Below are 19,795 nucleotides of genomic sequence, written 5' to 3'. Positions count from 1 at the left end.
TCTTGGGCTCCCTCCGGTGGTTATAAGTAGCATTTTTGTGAATTCTGCTCTTGGGCTCCCTCCTGTGGTTTTGAGTGGTATGGCTGCTTCTTGGATTTAGCATCAGCAGCTGTTCTCACTGATCGTCTTTCTGGCTCGGCTATATTAGTCTGGCCTTATCCCTAATTCAATGCCAGTTGTCAATTGTTGAGCTTGGAGTCATGGCTCTCTGAGGATTTCCCTGCCACTCTGACCATTTCAGCAAAGCTAAGTCCTTGCTTGTCTTTTTGCAGTTCACTTGTTGTGGACTTTGTTGTTTGGCATTTTCTATGTTTTGCTCATTTGTCCAGCTTATCAGTATGGATCTATTTAGCTAAGCTGGAAGCTCTGGGCAGCAGAGTTTGCCCTCCACACCTTTAGTCAGGTGTGGAGATTTTTGCATTTCTCTGCGGTGGACTTTTTCTAGTTTTTATTACTGACCGCACAGTTTTCTGTCCTGTACTAATTCTGTCTAGCTAGTAGTGGCCTCCTTTGCTAAATCTTGTTTCATACTACGTATGTCATTTCCTTCTCCTCTCACAGTCATTATTTGTGGGGGGCTGTCCTATCCTTTGGGGATTTTCTCTGAGGCAAGATAGCTTTCCTGTTTCTACCTTTAGGGGTAGCTAGATCTCCGGCTGTGACAAGGTGTCTAGGGAGTGACAGGAACATCCCACGGCTACTGCTAGTGTCTGTGTTAAGATTAGGAACTTCGGTCGGCATAGTTACCACCTGCTCAGAGCTAGTCGCATGTCGCTCCTTAATCACCAGACCATAACAATATCCCATTTGTGGTTGTAGAGTGCTGCTTAGAATTACGGCGAGACTAAGGATGGACGCAGTGCCATTTGCCTCTTGGAGTGAAGATTTTCTAAGAACAGTTTCCAGACTACATATACAGAGGCACTAAGTGCTAGAAAAACCAGAATCCCCATCAATCTACAGGTATAGTGATGAATTTGACTCCATGGGTGTTTTCCATAAACAAGAAGCAGTGGAAGTTGCTGAGCGAAAATTTCAAACTGCTATTGTAGTGATCAGTACATTGTAGTGCCCAGTATTTTATACCCAGCTCGTGCTTCTTGGGACACACACCCGTAAACTAGGCAGGCTCTCGTCACTACAGAAATGCCAAACAGGTGGACGCTAAATGTGGTTTAGTCACACTGTGACTCAAAAGGGAGGGGGAATTTGAATTTGGGAGCGCAGAATTTGCTGAATTTCTTTTTTAGAATGAGAAGCCATTTAGCTTTTCCAGAGGGTTTGTACTATCAGTAACGTGGAAGCCCCCTATATTTCCGATTACAGATGACAAACCTGAGTGGGGTCCTGCTTGTTTGTTGAGTAATTTGAGCTTTTTTTGGGAACATTTAACATAATATTTGAAATCACATCTATCCAGCGCGCTACACTGAGTACTTATATTGGGTTTTTCATCTAAATCTCTGAGTGACATTATTCAGTTGAAACCCTCGAGGGAACCATTCACTGTAATGAAGCTGTAATTACTGTGGACTCAGTCTGGCCTCTGCTCAGCGGTCTCCTTCTTTCCAGAAATGCACAAAACTGTGTCGAACTGCGCTTTTATGCACCCCTAAAAAGACAGATACTGCCGGATCATAGGCGGCCAGATGGCATCCACAGTGGCTCCATCTGCCTCATTATAGGGAATCTTCCTCCGGGGGTTCGTCTCAATCACTTATTTAAAAAATTTACATGGAAACCGTGGTGTAAGCACTCAGTGCAGAGCACAGGATAAAGGTGAGCCGAGCCTTACCGCGATCTTTGGGAGGAAGAATTAAAAAATCAGGTGAAGAATCGGTTTTATTTATTTTTTACGCAGTTACCCGTGTGTTATAAGTGATTAACTGGTTCAACTACAGCGATACCAGTTATATATTTTTTTTTATGTTTGGCTGCTTTCACACACTAATAGCCGCCTTTTACTGCAAAAACAAATTTTGCATTGCCATATTTTGAGAGTTATAATTTTTCCATATTTCTGCCGACAGTGCGTGGACTTGTTTTTTTGAAGGACGGGTTGATGTTTTATTGGTACCATTTTCAGGCACATATTTTTTGATAGCTTTCTATTCCAAATTTTGGGAGGCAGAATGAACAAAAACCAGCAAATTCAGGAATTTTTTTTTTTGGGGGGGTTATGCTGCACCTTGTGTGGTAAAATTGATAATGCACCTTTATTCTTTGGATTAGGCTTGGGTTACACTTGCGAGTGCAATGTGAGAAACTCGCGCAAGTCTGTCACATCAATACCCGACACTGCCGTCAGCACTCGGGACCGGAGTGTGCGGCTGCATGTATTTGAATGCAGCTGAAAGCTTCGATCCCAAGTGCCGGGTATTGACTTGTGCGAGTTTCTCGCATTGCACACGCAAGTGTGACCCTGGCCTCAGTACGGTTATAGCGATACCATATGTATATAGATTTTTTATGTTTTGGCACTTTTACACAGTAAAAACTATTTTATAGAAAAAAATTATTATTTTTGCATTGCTTTATTCTGAGAGCTATAACTTTTCAGCTGATGGAGCTGTATGGTTGGCTTTTTTTTTGCAGGATAAGATGACGTTTTCAAAGATACTATTATTATTTACATTCATCTTTTTGATCGCGTTTTTGTTCAGCTGATGATAAAGAATCATGTTTTGCCTAGGTTTTTATTTTTTTATAGTGTTCACAGGGTTCAAAGGGGTTAACTAGTGGGACTTAAAGGTCATGTCGGCGATACCAAACATGTACTTTTATTGTTTCTTTTTTTTCATAAAAATATTTATTTATGGGTACAAAATATATATTTTGCTATTATTTTGTGATTTAAAAAAATAATATTTTTGCAACCTTTTTTAACTTTTTTTTCTTAGCTTTTTACTTAGTCCCACTATTGAACTTTCACTTTTTGCAGCCTCACAGTTATAAAGCATTGCAATGCACGAGCATTGTTATGCTTTATAACCTGGCAGCACTGCTGACACAAGTTAGATAGATCATGCCCCACTCATGATCTAACTAACTTGTTAATGCCTGATGACCCAGATATTGTCGTGATGACATCGAGTCATCATGGCAATTTTCGTTGTCATCATCGCATGAGTGCTGATCGGAGGGCAGAGGGAGCTCCCACTCTTTGCCTTGTAAATGCTGCGATCTACTGTATATCGATTGCACCATTTAGGCGGTTAAAGTGCAGGAAGCGGTGCGGGCATGGCTCCTGGCATTGAATACCCTGTCTCAGCTGTCAGAATCAGTGATTGCACGTGCACAGCTCCTGTGCGTGAGAAATTGCCTACAAACCTTGATGTATGGATACGTCCCAGGTCATAAAGGAGTTAAAATACAATGAAAAAAACACAAGTAACCTAATTTAGCTAAAATGGGCAGAAAAGCTGCAGGAAATCTACAATATCAAAAGTCACAAAATACTCATTGTGGGAACTTACGGTTAATGCTTGTGCACAGGACCGTAATAATAGGATGAGTGTTATGCGCCGTTTTGACGGTTAGCATTTGTCCCTATGTTATTCTATGGGGCCATGCCCATGTTTGATTTCTTCCTCGGACAATGTAGGTCAGAGAAAAAAAAATTGCTGCAAGTTTGTTCCAAAATTCAGATTGCACTTGGCTATGCAAGTCAATGAGAGCAAGGGAAATATCGGACTGAACTCGAATGACATCTAATTGCAGTCTTATTTCCACAGACAGACACAAAGGAAAAGATGGAGAATTCTTTTTCTCCATCTTCTCTTCATCTGAGAGAATCACAATACACTATGATCATACTCTGATCAGTCTGATTGGATTGTGATTAGCATAATTGATCTGATTTGCTCGGATGACAAAAAATACGCTCGTCTGCACCTAGGCTTAGGTTTATACCCTCGGAGTAGTCTACATTACCAAAGACTAGAGTGTGGAAGCACTAAACAGACTGGATAAGGGTTGGCGGTGATACACATTTGTATTTTTACTTTTAAGCTTCTTGCCCTTTGTTGTCTTTTTCTATATGCATCTGAATGCATATAGAAATTAAGTGAATTTATTCTAAGTGAATAAATTTGATTTTAACGTGCAGTCCTCTTTTTTAAGCATGTAACTTTAGGTCTCTGTTCCTGTATGCTATTTATTGAAATGTTGACCGGTACTTTAATTTTTTTCTCCGTACACATTTGATTGCCCAGAGATCCCAGTGAAAACATCATTTATTTATAACTAGCTGTACTACCCGGCTTCGCCCGGGTTAATGACTGCTGTTAGCAAAATAGAATGTGTTAACAAAAATTTATTCTGCACACAAAAACCACAAAACAAATAGATAGAAATGTAATTATTAAAAGGCAAAAACTAAGCAAATAGAAGCATTTCACAACATATATTAGCTTTGTTATACTGAGAATGTCTTTGTTGCCTATATTAACCAATCAGAGCTCAGGTTAATTAACTGTAGCAAAATAGAAGCTGAGCTGTGATTGGTTGCTATTGGCAGCCTGATAAATCCCCAGCCAACAGGAAGCCCTCCCCCCTGGCAGTATATATTAGCTCACACATACACATAATAGACAGGTCATGTGACTGACAGCTGCCGTATTTCCTATATGGTACATTTGTTGCTCTTGTAGTTTGCTTATTAATCAGATTTTTATTTTTGAAGGACAATACCAGACTTGTGTGTGTTTTAGGGCGAGTTTTATGTGTCAAGTTGTGTGTGTTGAGTTGCGTGTGGCGACATGCATGTAGCGACTTTTGTGAGATGAGTTTTGTGTGGCGACATGCGTGTAGCAACATTTTGTGTGTTGAGTTGCATGTGACAGGTTAGTGTAGCAAGTTGTGTGCAGCAAGATTTGTGCATGGCGAGTTTTGCGCGTGGCGAGTTTTATGTGTGGTGCATTTTGAGTATGTGCAAGTTTTGTGTGAGGCAACTTTTGCATGTGGTGCAACTTTTGTACATGTGGCAATTTTTCTGTGTGTGCAAGTTTTGCATGAGGTGAGTTTTCCATGAGGTGAGTTTTGCACGTGTGGCGAGTTTTGCGTGAGCCTAGTTTTGCATATGGCGAGTTTTGCATGTAGCGAGTTTTGAGTGGTGACTTTTGTGTTTCGACTTTTATGTGGCGAGGTTGGTGTGTGTGTGTGGTGAAATGTGTGCTGAGGGTGGTATATGTGTTCAAGCACGTGGTAGTGTGTGGCGCATTTTGTGTTTGTGTTCATATCCCCGTGTGTGGTGAGTATCCCATGTCGGGGCCCCACCTTAGCAACTGTACGGTATATACTCTTTGTCGCCATCGCTCTCATTCTTTAAGTCCTCATTGTTCACATCTGGCAGCTGTCAATTTTCCTCCAACACTTTTCCCTTCACTTTTTCCCCATTATGTAGATAGGAGCAAAATTGTTTGGTGAATTGGAACGCGCGGGGTTAAAATTTCACCTCACAACATAGCCTATGACGCTCTCGGGGTCCAGACGTGTGACTGTGCAAAATTTTGTGGCTGTAGCTGCGACGGTACAGATGCCAATCCCGGACATACACACATACATACATACACACATTCAGCTTTATATATTAGATATACCTGTATGTAATCTCCTGTATATAGTATATACCTGTGTGTCATCTCACCTATATATAGTATATATCTGTGTGTCATCTCCTGTATATAGTTTATACCTGTATGTCATCTCCTCCTATACATAGCATATACCTGTGTCATCTCCTCCTGTATATACTATATACCTGTAGGTAATCTGCTCCTGTATATAGTATATACCTGTGTGTCATCTCCTCCTGTATATAGTATATACCTGTATGTCATCTCCTCCTGTATGTAGTATGTACCTGTATGTCATCTCCTCCTCTATATAGTATATACCTGTGTGTCATCTCTCCTGTATATAGTATATATCTGTGTGTCATCTCCTCCTGTATATAGTATATACCTGTGTGTCATCTCCCCTGTAAATAGTATATACCTGTGTGTCATCTCCTGTATATAGTATATAGCTGTATGCCATCTCCTCCTGTATTAGCCCTCGTTCACACGTTATTTGGTCAGTATTTTTACCTCAGTATTTGTAAGCTAAAATGGCAGCCTGATAAATCCCCAGCCAACAGTAAGCCCACCCCCTGGCAGTATATATTAGCTCACACATACACATAATAGACTGGTCATGTGACTGACAGCTGCCGGATTCCTATATGGTACATTTGTTGCTCTTGTAGTTTGTCTGCTTATTAATCAGATTTTTATTTTTGAAGGATACCAGACTTGTGTGTGTTTTAGGGCGAGTTTCGTGTGTCAAGTTGTGTGTGTTGAGTTGCGTGTGGCGACATGCATGTAGGGACTTTTGTGAGATGAGTTTTGTGTGGCGACATGCGTGTAGCAACTTTTTGTGTGTCGAGTTGCATGTGACAGGTTAGTGTAGCAAGTTGTGTGCAGCAAGTTTTGCGCATGGCGAGTTTTGCGCGTGGCGAGTTTTATGTGTGGTGCCTTTTGAGTATGTGCAAGTTTTGTGTGAGGCAACTTTTGCATGTGTTGCAACTTTTGTGCATGTGGCAATTTTTCTGCGTGTGGCAATTTTTCTGCGTGTGCAAGTTTTGCGTGTGGCGAGTTTTGCACGTGTGGCGAGTTTTGCATGTGGAGAGTTTTGCGCGTGGCGAGTTTTGAGCGGCGACTTTTGTGTTTCTACTTTTATGTGGCGAGGTTGGTGTATGTGTGGTGAAATGTGCACTGAGGGTGGTATATGTGTTCGAGCACGTGGTAGTGTGTGGCGCATTTTGTGTGTGTGTTCATATCCCCGTGGTGGTGTGATTATCCCATGTTGGGGCCCCACCTTAGCAACTGTACAGTATATACTCTTTGGTGCCATCGCTGTCATTCTTTAAGTCCCCCTTGTTCACATCTGGCAGCTGTTAATTTGCCTCCAACACTTTTCCTTTCATTTTTTCCCCATTATGTAGATAGGGGCAAAATTGTTTGGTGACTTGGAAAGCGCGGGGTTAAAATTTCACCTCACAATATAGCTTTGACGCTCTCAGGGTCCAGACGTGTGACTGTGCAAAATTTTGTGCCTGTAGCTGCGACGCCTCCAACACTTTTCCTTTCACTTTTTCCCCATTATGTAGATAGGGGCAAAATTGTTTGGTGAATTGGAAAGCGCGGGGTTAAAATTTCACCTCACAACATAGCCTATGACGCTCTCGGGGTCCAGACGTGTGACTGTGCAAAATTTTGTGGCTGTAGCTGCTACGGTTCAGATGCCAATCCCGGACATACATACATACATACATACATACACACACACACACATTCAGCTTTATATATTAGATGTATGGTCAACTTAAGTTATCAAATGTACTAAGATTTTACATTTTTTAACTCTTATGTGTACATACTGTATGTATGTGCGTACAGTATTCAAAAGCATGTGGAAAAAAAGCATAATACTTACAATGCCATGAAGCTGATTTGTGTTTTCAGCATTAGGAGGATGTGGAGTACTTTCCATCTTCTGAGCTAAATGCTGGGAGCCATAAAGAGAATCAAATGGCGTCCACCGATAGAATGCTTCTTCTCCATCAAAGAAAATTAACTGAAGGGAAAGATCGGGTTTTGAGCCTGAGTTTCTCCCCTATATAAATAAAAACACAATGTTTAATATACACTGTGTTCCAAATTATTATGCAAATTGGATTTAAGTGTCATAAAGATTTAATTGTTTTGTTTTTCAAATAAACTCATGGATGGTATTGTGTCTCAGGGCTCAATGGATCACTGAAATCAATCTTAAACACATGTGATAATTGGTTTTCCAGGTGATTCTAATTAAAGGAAAACTACTTAAAAATGATGTTCCACATTATTAAGCAGGTCACAGTTTTCAAGTAACATGGGAAAGAAAAACGATCTCTCTGCTGCTGAAAAGCATCAAATAGTGCAATGCCTTGGAGAAGGGATGAAAACATTAGAAATTTTCCAAAAACATAAGCGTGATCATTGTACTGTTAAGAGATTTGTGGCTGTATCTGAGCACAGATGTGTTTGTGCTGATAAAGGCATAATGAGGAAGATTTCTGCCAGGCAAGTTCATCGGATTAAGAGAGCAGCTGCTAAAAAGCCATTACAAAGCAGCAAACAGATATTTGAAGCTGCTGGTGCCTCTGGAGTCCCTCGAACCTCAAGGTGTAGGCTCCTGCAAAGGCTTGCTGTGGTGCATAAACCTACTATTCGGCCACCCTTAAACAGTGTTCACAAGCAGAAATGATTGTATTGGGCCCACACATACATGAAGACTAATTTCCAAACAGTCTTGTTTACTGATAAGTGTTGAGCAACCCTGGATGGTCCAGATGGATGGAGTAGTGGATGGTTGGTGGATGGCCACCATGTCCCAACAAGGCTGCAACGTCAGCGAGGAGGTGGAGGAGTCATGTTGTGGGCCAGAATCATGGGGAAACAGCTGGTAGGGCCCTTTAAGGTTCCTAAAGGTGTGAAAATGACCTCTGCAAAGTATATAGAGTTTCTGACTGACAACTTTCTTCTATGGTCTAAAAAGCAGAAACGTGCCTTCAGGAGCAAAATCATCTTCATGCTGACAATGCCCCATCTCATGCTGCAAAGAATACCTGAGTCATTGGCTGCTATGGGCATAAAAGGAGATAAACTAATGGTGTGGCCACCATCTTCCCCTGACCTCAACCCTATAGAGAACCTTTAGAGGATCATCAAGCAAAAGATCTATGAGGGTGGGAGGCAGTTCACATCCAAACAGCAGCTCTGGGAGGCTATTCTAACTTCATGCAAAGAAATACAAGCAGAAACTCTCCAAAAACTCACAAGTTCAATGGATGCAAGAATTGTGAAGGTGACATCAAAGAAGGGTCCTATGTTAACATGTAACTTGGCCTGTTGGGATGTTTTGCCGTTAAATAGCTTTTTTGTTCAGTGAATGTGACCTCCTAATGGTGCAAATTCCACAAATGAGCATTTTCAGTTCTTTAAAACATATCAAATGTTTAGAAATTCTACTGTGCATAATAATTTGGAACACTGCATTTTGAGTTTTTATTCATTTTGGAGATTATACTGTTATCATTGGGAGGTTTCTTCAATAAAATTCAATGTATAATCTAACAGGTGATGACTTTAATTAGACTGACTGTCATTTGCACCGACCATTTAGGAAAATCTGATAAAAATGTAATTTGCATAATAATTTGGAACATAGTGTAATGGCTTTATTGCACTTGAATAGTAGCTCATTTATAAACCTTAAAAAGTGTAGGAACCAGGACTAGTGGCCAATTTTTGTGCAACTTAAATAGTATTTTTCAGACTATAAGATGCATCTTACTATAAGACGCGCCTTACCATAAGATGCATCCCACGTTTAGACATCAGAAAATAGGAAAGACATTTTACCTATTAATTAAACCTTCCCTGGTGTTGTAAAGTGGAGAGGTCATTATCAGGGCTGTGGAGTCGGAGTCGGTATAAAAGCCCATTTTGGTGGAGTCGGTATAAAATGGACCGACTCTGACTCCTAAAACATATAATAAAATGGTACATTAGTTCAATGCAGTTTGTGGGGAATAATTTTTTCATAAGAATTTGGAAAGGTTATGAAATGTCCTATAAATGTCTGTTCTATCCCAGATCTAAGTTCTAGAATTTTAGCTGGGATGAATTTGTGCTGCAGGTTATGTTCATGATAAGTAGAGGAGCTCCTCCTCGACAGATAAGGGGAAAACAAAAAAACAGGGAAGAAAAGCCTACATTCATCTCAATTTCTGGAGTGAACAGAAAAGCAGGATTAACCCCTTTACCCCAAGGGTGGTTTGCACGTTAATGACCAGGCCAATTTTTACAATTCTGACCACTGTCCCTTTATGAGGTTATAACTCTGGAACGCTTCAACGGATCCCGGTGATTCTGACATTGTTTTCTTGAGACATATTGTACTTCATGTTAGTGGTAAAATTTCTTTGATATTACCTGTGTTTCTTTGTGAAAAAAATGGAAATTTGGCAAAAATTTTGAAAATTTCACAATTTTCCAAATTTGAATTTTTATGCAATTAAATCACAGAGATATGTCACACAAAATACTTAATAACTAACATTTCCCATATGTCTACTTTACATCAGCACAATTTTGGAACCAAAAGTGTGACACCATTCTAAAAACTGCACCCCTCAAGGCGCTCAAAACCATATTCAAGAAATTTATTAACCCTTCAGGTGTTTCACAGGAATTTTTGGAATGTTTAAATAAAAATGAACATATAACTCTTTTTCACAAAAAATTTACTTCAGCTCCAATTTGTTTTATTTTACCAAGGGTAACAGGAGAAAATGGACCCCAAAGGTTGTTGTACAATGTGTCCTGAGTACCCCGATACCCATATGTGGGTGCAAAATTGACAGGAATTGAGATGGGACGCCATGTTACATTTGGAGAGCCACTGATGTGCCTAAACATTGAAACCCCCCACAAGTGACACCATTTTGGAAAGTAGACCCCCTAAGGAACTTATCTAGATGTGTGGTGAGCACTTTGACCCACCAAGTGCTTCACGGAAGTTTATAATGCAGAGCCGTAAAAATAAAAAATCATATTTTTTCACAAAAATGATCTTTTCGCCCCCAATTTTTTATTTTTCCAAGGGTAAGAGAAGAAATTGGACCCAAAAAGTTGTTGTACAATTTGTCCTGAGTACGCTGATACCCCATATGTGGGGGTAAACCACTGTTTGGGTGCATGGCAGAGCTCGGAAGGGAAGGAGCGCCGTTTGACTTTTCAATGCAAAATTGACAGGAATTGTGATGGGCCGCCATGTTGCGTTTGGACAGCCACTGATGTGCCTAAACATTGAAACCCCCCACAAGTGACACCATTTTGGAAAGTAGACCCTGTTAGGGCTAGCGGAACGCACCAAATAATTAGGAAGATAGAGTAAGGTGTGTTCGCAGCCCGGGGTCCACCGTGCAGAGATGGAACCTGCTGCTAAGGCTAGGTTCACATTGCGTTAGGGCAATCCGTTTAGCGCTAGCGCTAGCGGATTGCGCTAACGCAATGTTTATTTAGGGGCCGCGTTCAGGGGTCGCGTTAACGTCCCCGCTCTCGCAGATCCCCGATCTGCGAGAGCGGGGAACGGACCTCGGGCGCGCCGCGGACGCTGCAAGCAGCGTCCGAGGCGCGTCACAGAAGAACGGCACATCACTAGCGCGAGCCGAAAAAGGCACGCGCTAGTGATGCGCTGCAGGCGAAATTTACATTGCTGTCAATGGGTGCGCTAACGGACCCGTTGCACGGCGTTAATTGTGACATTTTCGCCGTGCAACGCTGTCCGTTAGCGATCACCCACTAACGCAATGTGAACCTAGCCTAAGTAATGACGGACTATATGGCGGTACAATGTGGATACACACACGGGTTAACTTCACCCTGTGTGGAGGAAGTGAACCCTGTAGCGTCACAGGGCCGCGGTACCGCACCAAGAGCGCAAGCAAGGAGTCCCAGAACTCAATCCCAAGACACAGGATTTGAGTTCATAAAGACCTCTTGCGCTCGACACCGCAACTGGGAGAAAAAGAAATAATATTAATAAAGATGCACGAGAGTGCGTGTGGTGCCGCACTGGCAGATGCCACTAACCACCCAGGCTTGGGTCAGGAAAGCGCTGTGAAAGCGCACGGCGCCGCACTGGCGGTCACAGCAATAGACGCTGTTTTGTGTGTTACGTGCTGATGGCTAAGTCGGGCGCTAGATATCAATCATCACCTTACGCGAGCAGTCATTCAATAGGGATGGGAAATTTAAGGACGACTTGCACTCATCAACACACACACATATACAAATGTACACTAGCGCATGGCCGTGCGGTCATGCGAACCTTTTATAGCTGCAGCATGTACAGGACCTTCCCAGAAGGACCAATGGGAAGCTGCCACAGAAGTTGAGCACCTTCAGGACCTTCCTGGAGGACCAATGGGATCTGCTGCAGTATCTGAGCATGTGACCCTCGATCTCCAATGGGAGATTTTGCCCTGGGCATGCTCAGAAGGGGAAAAGCAGGACTTAGTCCCAAAAGCGTCTGCTCGCCACTGCCCAGCACTGGCTTCAATGGCAGAAGCTGGAAAAGCAGCAGTAACCCTATGCAGAGTGAGACTGAGCATGACGCTGGGACTGACGTCTCTGCTAAGCAGACTCCACTGCGGCTGGAGAAGAATGGGAGACTGCAGCGGAGATGGTTTGAGATTCCCCCGGTGCAGAGGTGGGAACTCGACACCTAACAGACCCCCTAAGGAACTTATCTAGATGTGTGGTGAGCACTTTGACCCACCAAGTGCTTCACAGAAGTTTATAATGCAGAGCCGTAAAAATAAAACATCATATTTTTTCACAAAAATGATCTTTTCGTCCCCAAATTTTTATTTTCCCAAGGGTAAGAGAAGAAATTGGACCACAAACATTGTTGTACAATTTGTCCTGAGTACGCTGATACCCCATATGTGGGGGTAAACAACTGTTTGGGCGCATGGCAGAGCTCGGAAGGGAAGGAGCGCCATTTGACTTTTTCAATGCAAAATTGACTGGAATTGAGATAGGACACCATGTCGCAATTGGAGAGCCCCTGATGTGCCTAAACATTGAAACACCCCACAAGTGACACCATTTTGAAAAGAAGACCCCCTAAGAAACTCATCTAGATGTGTTGTGAGAGCTTTGAACCCCAAAGTGTTTCACTACAGTTTATAACGCAGAGCTGTGAAAATAAAAAAATCATTTTTTTCCACAAAAATTATTTTTTAGCCCCCAGTTTTGTATTTTCCCAAGGGTAACAGTTGAAATTGGACCCCAAAAGTTGTTGTCCAATTTGTCCTGAGTACGCTAATACCCCATATGTGGGGGGGAACCACCGTTTGAGCGCATGGCAGAGCTCGGAAGGGAAGGAGCGCCATTTGGAATGCAGACTTAGATAGATTGGTCTGCAGGCGTCACATTGCGTTTGCAGAGCCCCTAATGTACCTAAACAGTAGAAACCGGAACCCCCCTCAAGTGACCCCATATTGCAAACTAGACCCCCCCAAGGAACTTATCTAGATGTGTTGTGAGAACTTTGAACCCCCAAATGTTTCACTACAGTTTATAACGCAGAACCGTGAAAATAAAAAATCTTTTTTTTCCACAAAAATTATTTTTTAGCCCCCAGTTTTGTATTTTTCCAAGGGTAACAGTTGAAATTGGACCCCAAAAGTTGTTGTCTAGTTTGTCCTGAGTACACTGATACCCCATATGGGGGGGGGACCACCGTTTGAGCGCATGGCAGAGCTCGGAAGGGAAGGAGTGCCATTTGGAATGCAGACTTAGATGGACTATTCTGCAGGCATCACATTGCGTTTGCAGAGCCCCTAATGTACCTAAACAGTAGAAACCCCCCACAAGTGACCCCATATTGGAAACTAGACCCCCCAAGGAACTTATCTATATGTGTTGTGAGAACTTTGAACCCCCAAGTGTTTCACTACAGTTTATAACGCAGAGCCGTGAAAATAAAAAATCTTTTTTTTCCACAAAAATTATTTTTTAGCCCCCAGTTTTGTATTTTCCCAAGGGTAACAGGAGAAATTGGACCCCAAATGTTGTTGTCCAATGTGTCCTGAGTACGCTGATACCCCATATGTTGGGGAAATCCCCTGTTTGGGCGCACGGGAGAGCTCGGAAGGGAAGGAGCACTGTTTTACTTTTTCAACGCAGAATTCACTGGAATTGAGATCGGACGCCATGTCGCGTTTGGAGAGCCCCTGATGTGCCTAAACAGTGGAAATCCCCAATTATAACTGAAACTCTAATCCAAACACACCCCTAACCCTAATCCAAACGGTAGCCCTAACATAACCCCTAACCCTGACACACCCCTAACCCTAATCCCAACTGTAAATGTAATCCAAACTCTAACCCTAACTTTAGCCCCAACCCTAACCCTAACTTTAGCCCCAACCCTAACCCTAACTTTAGCCCCAACCCTAACTGTAGCCTTAACCCTAGCCCCAACCCTAACCCTAGCCCTAACCCAAACTCTAGCCCTAACCCTAGCCCTAACCCTAGCCCTAACCCTAACCTTAACCCTAGCCCTAACCCTAGCCCTAAACCTAATGGGAAAATTGAAATAAATACATTTTTTTTATTTTTTTATTTTTCCCTAACTAAGGGGGTGATGAAGGGGGGTTTGATTTACTTTTATAGTGGGTTTTTTAGCGGATTTTTATGATTGGCAGCCGTCACACACTAAAAGATGCTTTTTATTGCAAAAAATATTTTTTGCGTTACCACATTTTGAGAGCTATAATTTTTCCATATTTTGGTCCACAGAGTCATGTGAGGTCTTGTTTTTTGCAGGATGAGTTGACATTTTATTGGTAACATTTTCGGGCACGTGACATTTTTTGATCGCTTTTTTCATTCTGATTTTTGTGAGGCAGAATGACCAAAAACCAGCTATTCATGAATTTCTTTTTTTTGGGGGGGGGGAGTTTATATCGTTCCGCGTTTGGTAAAATGGATAAAGCAGTTTTATTCTTCGGGTTAGTACGATTACATCGATACCTCATTTATATATTTTTTTATGTTTTGGTGCTTTTATACGATAAAAACTATTTTATAGAAAAAATTATTTTTCATCGCTTTATTCTGAGGACTATAACTTTTTTATTTTTTCGCTGATGATGCTGTGTGGCGGCTCATTTTTTGCGGGACAAGATGATGTTTTCAGCAGTACTATGGTTGTTTATATCTGTCTTTTTGATCGCGTGTTATTCCACTTTTTGTTAGGTGGTATGATAATAAAGCGTTGTTTTTTGTCTCGTTTTTTTTTTACGGTGTTCACTGAAGGGGTCAACTAGTGGGACAGTTTTATAGGTCAGTTCGTTACGGACGCGGCGATACTAAATATGTGTACTTTTATAGTTTTTTTTATTTAGATAAAGAAATGTATTTATGGGAACAATATATATATATTTTTATTATTTATTTTTGGAATTTTTTTTACATTTTTTTTACACATGTGAATATTTTTTTTTACACTATAACATTGCCGCGGGGGATCAAGTTATAGTGTAAGATCGCTGATCTGACACTTTGCTGTGCACTGTGCCAGCTCTGAGCAGGTGCTGGTAAGCCACCTACCTGCAGGACCTGGATGCAGCCCCGCGGCCATTTTGGGTTGGGGGCCTGCAGGAAGGAGGAGGTAGGAGACCCTCAGAGCAACGCGATCACATCGCGTTGCTCCGGGGGTCTCAGGGAGGCACGCAGGGAGCCCCCTCCCTGCGCGATGCTTCCCTATACCGCCGGAACACTGCGATCATGTTTGATCGCAGTGTGCCGGGGGTTAATGTGCCGGGGGCGGTCCGTGACCGCTCCTGGCACATTGTGCCGGATGTCAGCTGCGATAGTCAGCTGACACGCGGCCGCGATCGGCCGCGCCTTCCCCGTGAGCGCGGCCGACCGCGCTGGACGTACTATCCCGTCGGTGGTCATACGGGCCCACCCCACCTCGACGGGATAGTACGTCCAATGTCAGAAAGGGGTTAAAGAAGGTAAGTACTTCCTAAAGCATATCTAAACTTTCAATAAACTGTGCATAAATCAATAGTTCAGTATATGTTGTCTCTGTATGCTTGATGTTTTAGTTTGTTTTTTCTATTAGCTCATGTTTGGAGAAATTAGCTTCTCTGATGACTTATATACACTATACATAGAATATAAGGGAAAAAAATGTTTCCTAACATCTGAAATTCAGAAATACAGTAACAGGATCGATGAGGACATATATATTTGTGTGTGTGTGTGTTCTGCAATTTGATTCAGCACAAACATGCTCCCTCCCTTCTCCCCTCTTCATAGACCGTGAAGAAATATTATGTAAGCATTTAGTGAGCTGTACCCTGCTGAGTCAAGTCTTGACATTGAAAGATCAGAGTAAAGCTATTTAACAACACATTTTACAAACTTTATACTTATCATCTCTCCTACTGATTTATGCAGATTCTTTTATTTCTATCCCAAATTATACAGTGCCTGATTCCCTATTCTTCCAAGAATTACAATATACTTTATTTTTTTTACAGGACAAAATTATTTTGAGATCAAGTTTACAGAATTACAAAATGCATAAGAAGCATCTTATGAAGTCAGCTGTATTTGAGCATTTCACAGTGACTCAAGATAATAAACATTTTGTGTGTCAGTGTGTAAGTGACCCAGATGAAAACAAATGCTCTGATGCCAAAATCAGTGGATACTCAGGCAGTGGTAAAAATGCTCCTTCAACAGCTTCCAATCTAAAAAGACATTCACAACACTGCCACCCAGAAGTTTACTTAGCTGTGACTGAAAAAGATCACAGCAGCACCAAGAAACCAGAGACCAGCATTTCCCATCAGGCAAAGGAGGACAGAGCGTCTCAAGCATCAGTTACAAGATATTTTGTAAGTGACAAAGTTACTGTAACAATGAGAGCCGATGTGTTTAAAAGACAGCTCATCGAGCTTGTTGTGAATGACAGTGTACCATTATCATTATTAGCACGACCAGCTTTTACAGCTCTTAATGGAGAAATGGATTGCAAACTTGGTGTTTCTCTGGAAAGAGAAAGTATTAGAAAATTAGTGATTGAAGAAGCCCTTAACCAAAAGGAAGATCTTAAAAGGACTCTCAAGTGACGCTTTGTATTTCTTAAAATGGATGCCTGCACACGTCACAGAGTGAACTATTTTGCTATCAACGTTCGATGTTTGTGACAACAAAAAAATTGTTACTAAGACACTGGCAGTAAAAGATACAAAAGCTCATCACAGCAGCCAGTTTCTCCAGACCTTAGTGGTAAAAGTTCTGCAAGATTATGAACTCAAAAAAGAACAGGTTCTTGCTATTGTAACTGACAATGCTTCAAACATGATAGGTACAATTAAACTGATGAATGAGAATAATGAAGGTGAACATCAGCTAGAAGAACATTTCACCTTCAGTATGTTGGAGATGGAAGGCCACAGTCCTGTTCCCATAATGGAGGAACAAACAGATATTACTACAGAAGAACAGCAAAATGATCCTTTACAATTAGATGATCTTGTTGAAGCTGCTTCACACCGCTTTCCTATTCATCACATGCGTTGTGTTGTGCACAAGCTGCAGCTGGCAATAAGAGATAATCTGCAAAAGGGACATGCTGGAACTCTGATTAGCAAAGTGAGGAAATTGGCTATTGCTGCCAGAACCCCTAAAATTGATTCCATCTTGAAGAAACATGCTGGAAAAGGGGCAATTGTGGATCAAGCCACTCGGTGGGGCAGCACCTATTTAACCCCTTCATGACCCAGCCTATTTTGGCCTTAATGACCTTGCCGTTTTTTGCAATTCTGACCAGTGTCCCTTTATGAGGTAATAACTCAGGAACGCTTCAACGGATCCTAGCAATTCTGAGATTGTTTTTTCGTGACATATTGGGCTTCATGTTAGTGGTAAATTTAGGTCGATAATTTCTGAGTTTATTTGTGAAAAAAATGGAAATTTGGCAAAAATTTTGAAAATTTCGCAATTTTCACATTTGGAATTTTTATTCTGTTAAACCAGAGAGTTATGTGACACAAAATAGTTAATAAATAACATTTCCCACATGTCTATTTTACATCAGCACAATTTTGGAAACAAAATTTTTTTTTTGCTAGGAAGTTATAAGGGTTAAAATTTGACCAGTGATTTCTCATTTTTACAACAAAATTTACAAAACCATTTTTTTTAGGGACCACCTCACATTTGAAGTCAGTTTCAGGGTTCTATATGGCTGAAAATACCCAAAAGTGACACCATTCTAAAAACTGCACCCCTCAAGGTGCTCAAAACCACATTCAAGAAGTTTATTAACCCTTCAGGTGTTTCACAGCAGCAGAAGCAACATGGAAGTAAAAAATTAACATTTAACTTTTTAGTCACAAAAATGATCTTTTAGCGAAAATTTTTTTATTTTCCCAAGGGTAAAAGGAGAAACTGGACTATGAACGTTGTTGTCCAATTTGTCCTGAGTACGCTGATACCTCATATGTGGGGGTAAACCACTGTTTGGGCGCACGGCAGGGCTCAGAAGGGAAGGAGCGCCAATTGACTTTTTCAATGAAAAATTGGCTCCAATCTTTAGCGGACACCATGTCGCGTTTGGAGAGCCCCCGTGTGCCTAAACATTGGAGCTCCCCCACAAGTGACCCCATTTTGGAAACTAGACCCCCCAAGGAACTTATCTAGAAGCATAGTGAGCACTTTAAACCCCCAGATGCTTCACAAATTGATCCATAAAAATGAAACAGTACTTTTTTTTCACCCAAAAATTATTTTAGCCTCAATTTTTTCATTTCCACATGGGCAACAGGATAAAATGGATCCTAAAATTTGTTGGACAATTTCTCCTGAGTACACCGATACCTCACATGTGGGGGTAAACCACTGTTTGGGCACATGGTAAGGCTCGGAAGGGAAGGAGCGCCATTTGACTTTTTGAATGGAAAATTAGCTCCAATCATTAGCGGACACCATGTCGCGTTTGGAGAGCCCTTGTGTGCCTAAACATTGGAGCTCCCCCACAAGTGACCCCATTTTGGAAACTAGACCTCCCAAGGAACTAATCTAGATGTGTGGTGAGCACTTTGAACACCCAAGTGCTTCACAGAAGTTTATAACGCAGAGCCATGAAAATAAAAAAAATAATTTTTCTTTTCTCAAAAATGATTTTTTAGCCCACAATTTTTTATTTTCCCAAGGGTAACAGGAGAAATTGGAGCCCAAAAGTTGTTGTCCAGTTTCTCCTGAGTACGCTGATACCCCATATGTGGGGGTAAACCACTGTTTTGGCACACGTCGGGGTTCGGAAGGGAAGTAGTGACGTTTTGAAATGCAGACTTTGATGGAATGCTCTGCGGGCGTCAGGTTGCGTTTGCAGAGCCCCTGATGTGCCTAAACAGAAGGAACTCCCCACAAGTGACTCCATTTTGGAAACGAGACCCCGAAGGGAACTTATCTAGATGTGTGGTGAGCACTTTGAACCCCCAAGTGCTTCACAGAAGTTTATAACGCAGAGCCGTGAAAATAATAAATATGTTTCCTTTCCTCAAAAATATTTTTTTAGCCAGAATTTTTTATTTTTGCAAGGGTAACAGGAGAAATTTGACCCCAAAAGTTGTTGTCCAGTTTCTCCTGAGTACGCTGATACCCCATATGTGGGGGTAAACCATGGTTTGGGCACATGCCGGGGCTCGGAAGGGAAGTAGTGACGTTTTGGAATGCAGACTTTGATGGAATGGTCTGCGGGCATCATGTTACGTTTGCAGAGCCCCTGATATGCCTAAACAGTAGAAACCCCCCACAAGTAACCCCATTTTGGAAACTAGACCCCCCAAGGAACTTATCTAGATGTGTGGTGAGCACGTTCAACCCCCAAGTGCTTCACAGAAGTTTACAACGCAGAGCCGTCAAAATAAAAAATAATTTTTCTTTCCTCAAAAAAGATGTTTTAGCAAGCAATTTTTTATTTTCACAAGGGTAACAGGAGAAATTGGGCCCCAATAGTTGTTGCCCAGTTTGTTGTGAGTGTGCTGGTACCCCATATGTGGGGGTAAACCACTGTTTGGGCGCACGTCAGGGCTCGGAAGGGAAGTAGTGACATTGGAAATGCAGACTTTGATGGAATGGTCTGCGGGCATCACGTTGCATTTGCAGAGCCC

The 19,795-nt window shown here is 41.8% G+C and overlaps 1 protein-coding gene across 1 annotated transcript in view; it reads right to left on the bottom strand.

Moving 5' to 3' along the window:
• The window catches only part of QPCT (glutaminyl-peptide cyclotransferase), a 187,299-nt gene that overhangs the window by 70,844 nt on the left and 96,660 nt on the right, over positions 1-19,795 (bottom strand). Inside the window, exon 4 of the mRNA XM_077289129.1 lies at positions 7,477-7,656. Coding sequence (XP_077145244.1) covers positions 7,477-7,656 — 180 coding nt within the window. The remainder of the gene's footprint in view (positions 1-7,476; positions 7,657-19,795) is intronic.

This window comes from Ranitomeya variabilis, chromosome 2, assembly GCF_051348905.1.
Source record: "Ranitomeya variabilis isolate aRanVar5 chromosome 2, aRanVar5.hap1, whole genome shotgun sequence".
In the NCBI taxonomy this organism is placed as follows: Eukaryota; Metazoa; Chordata; class Amphibia; order Anura; family Dendrobatidae; genus Ranitomeya; species Ranitomeya variabilis.
This window is presented reverse-complemented; position numbering and strand designations above follow the sequence as displayed.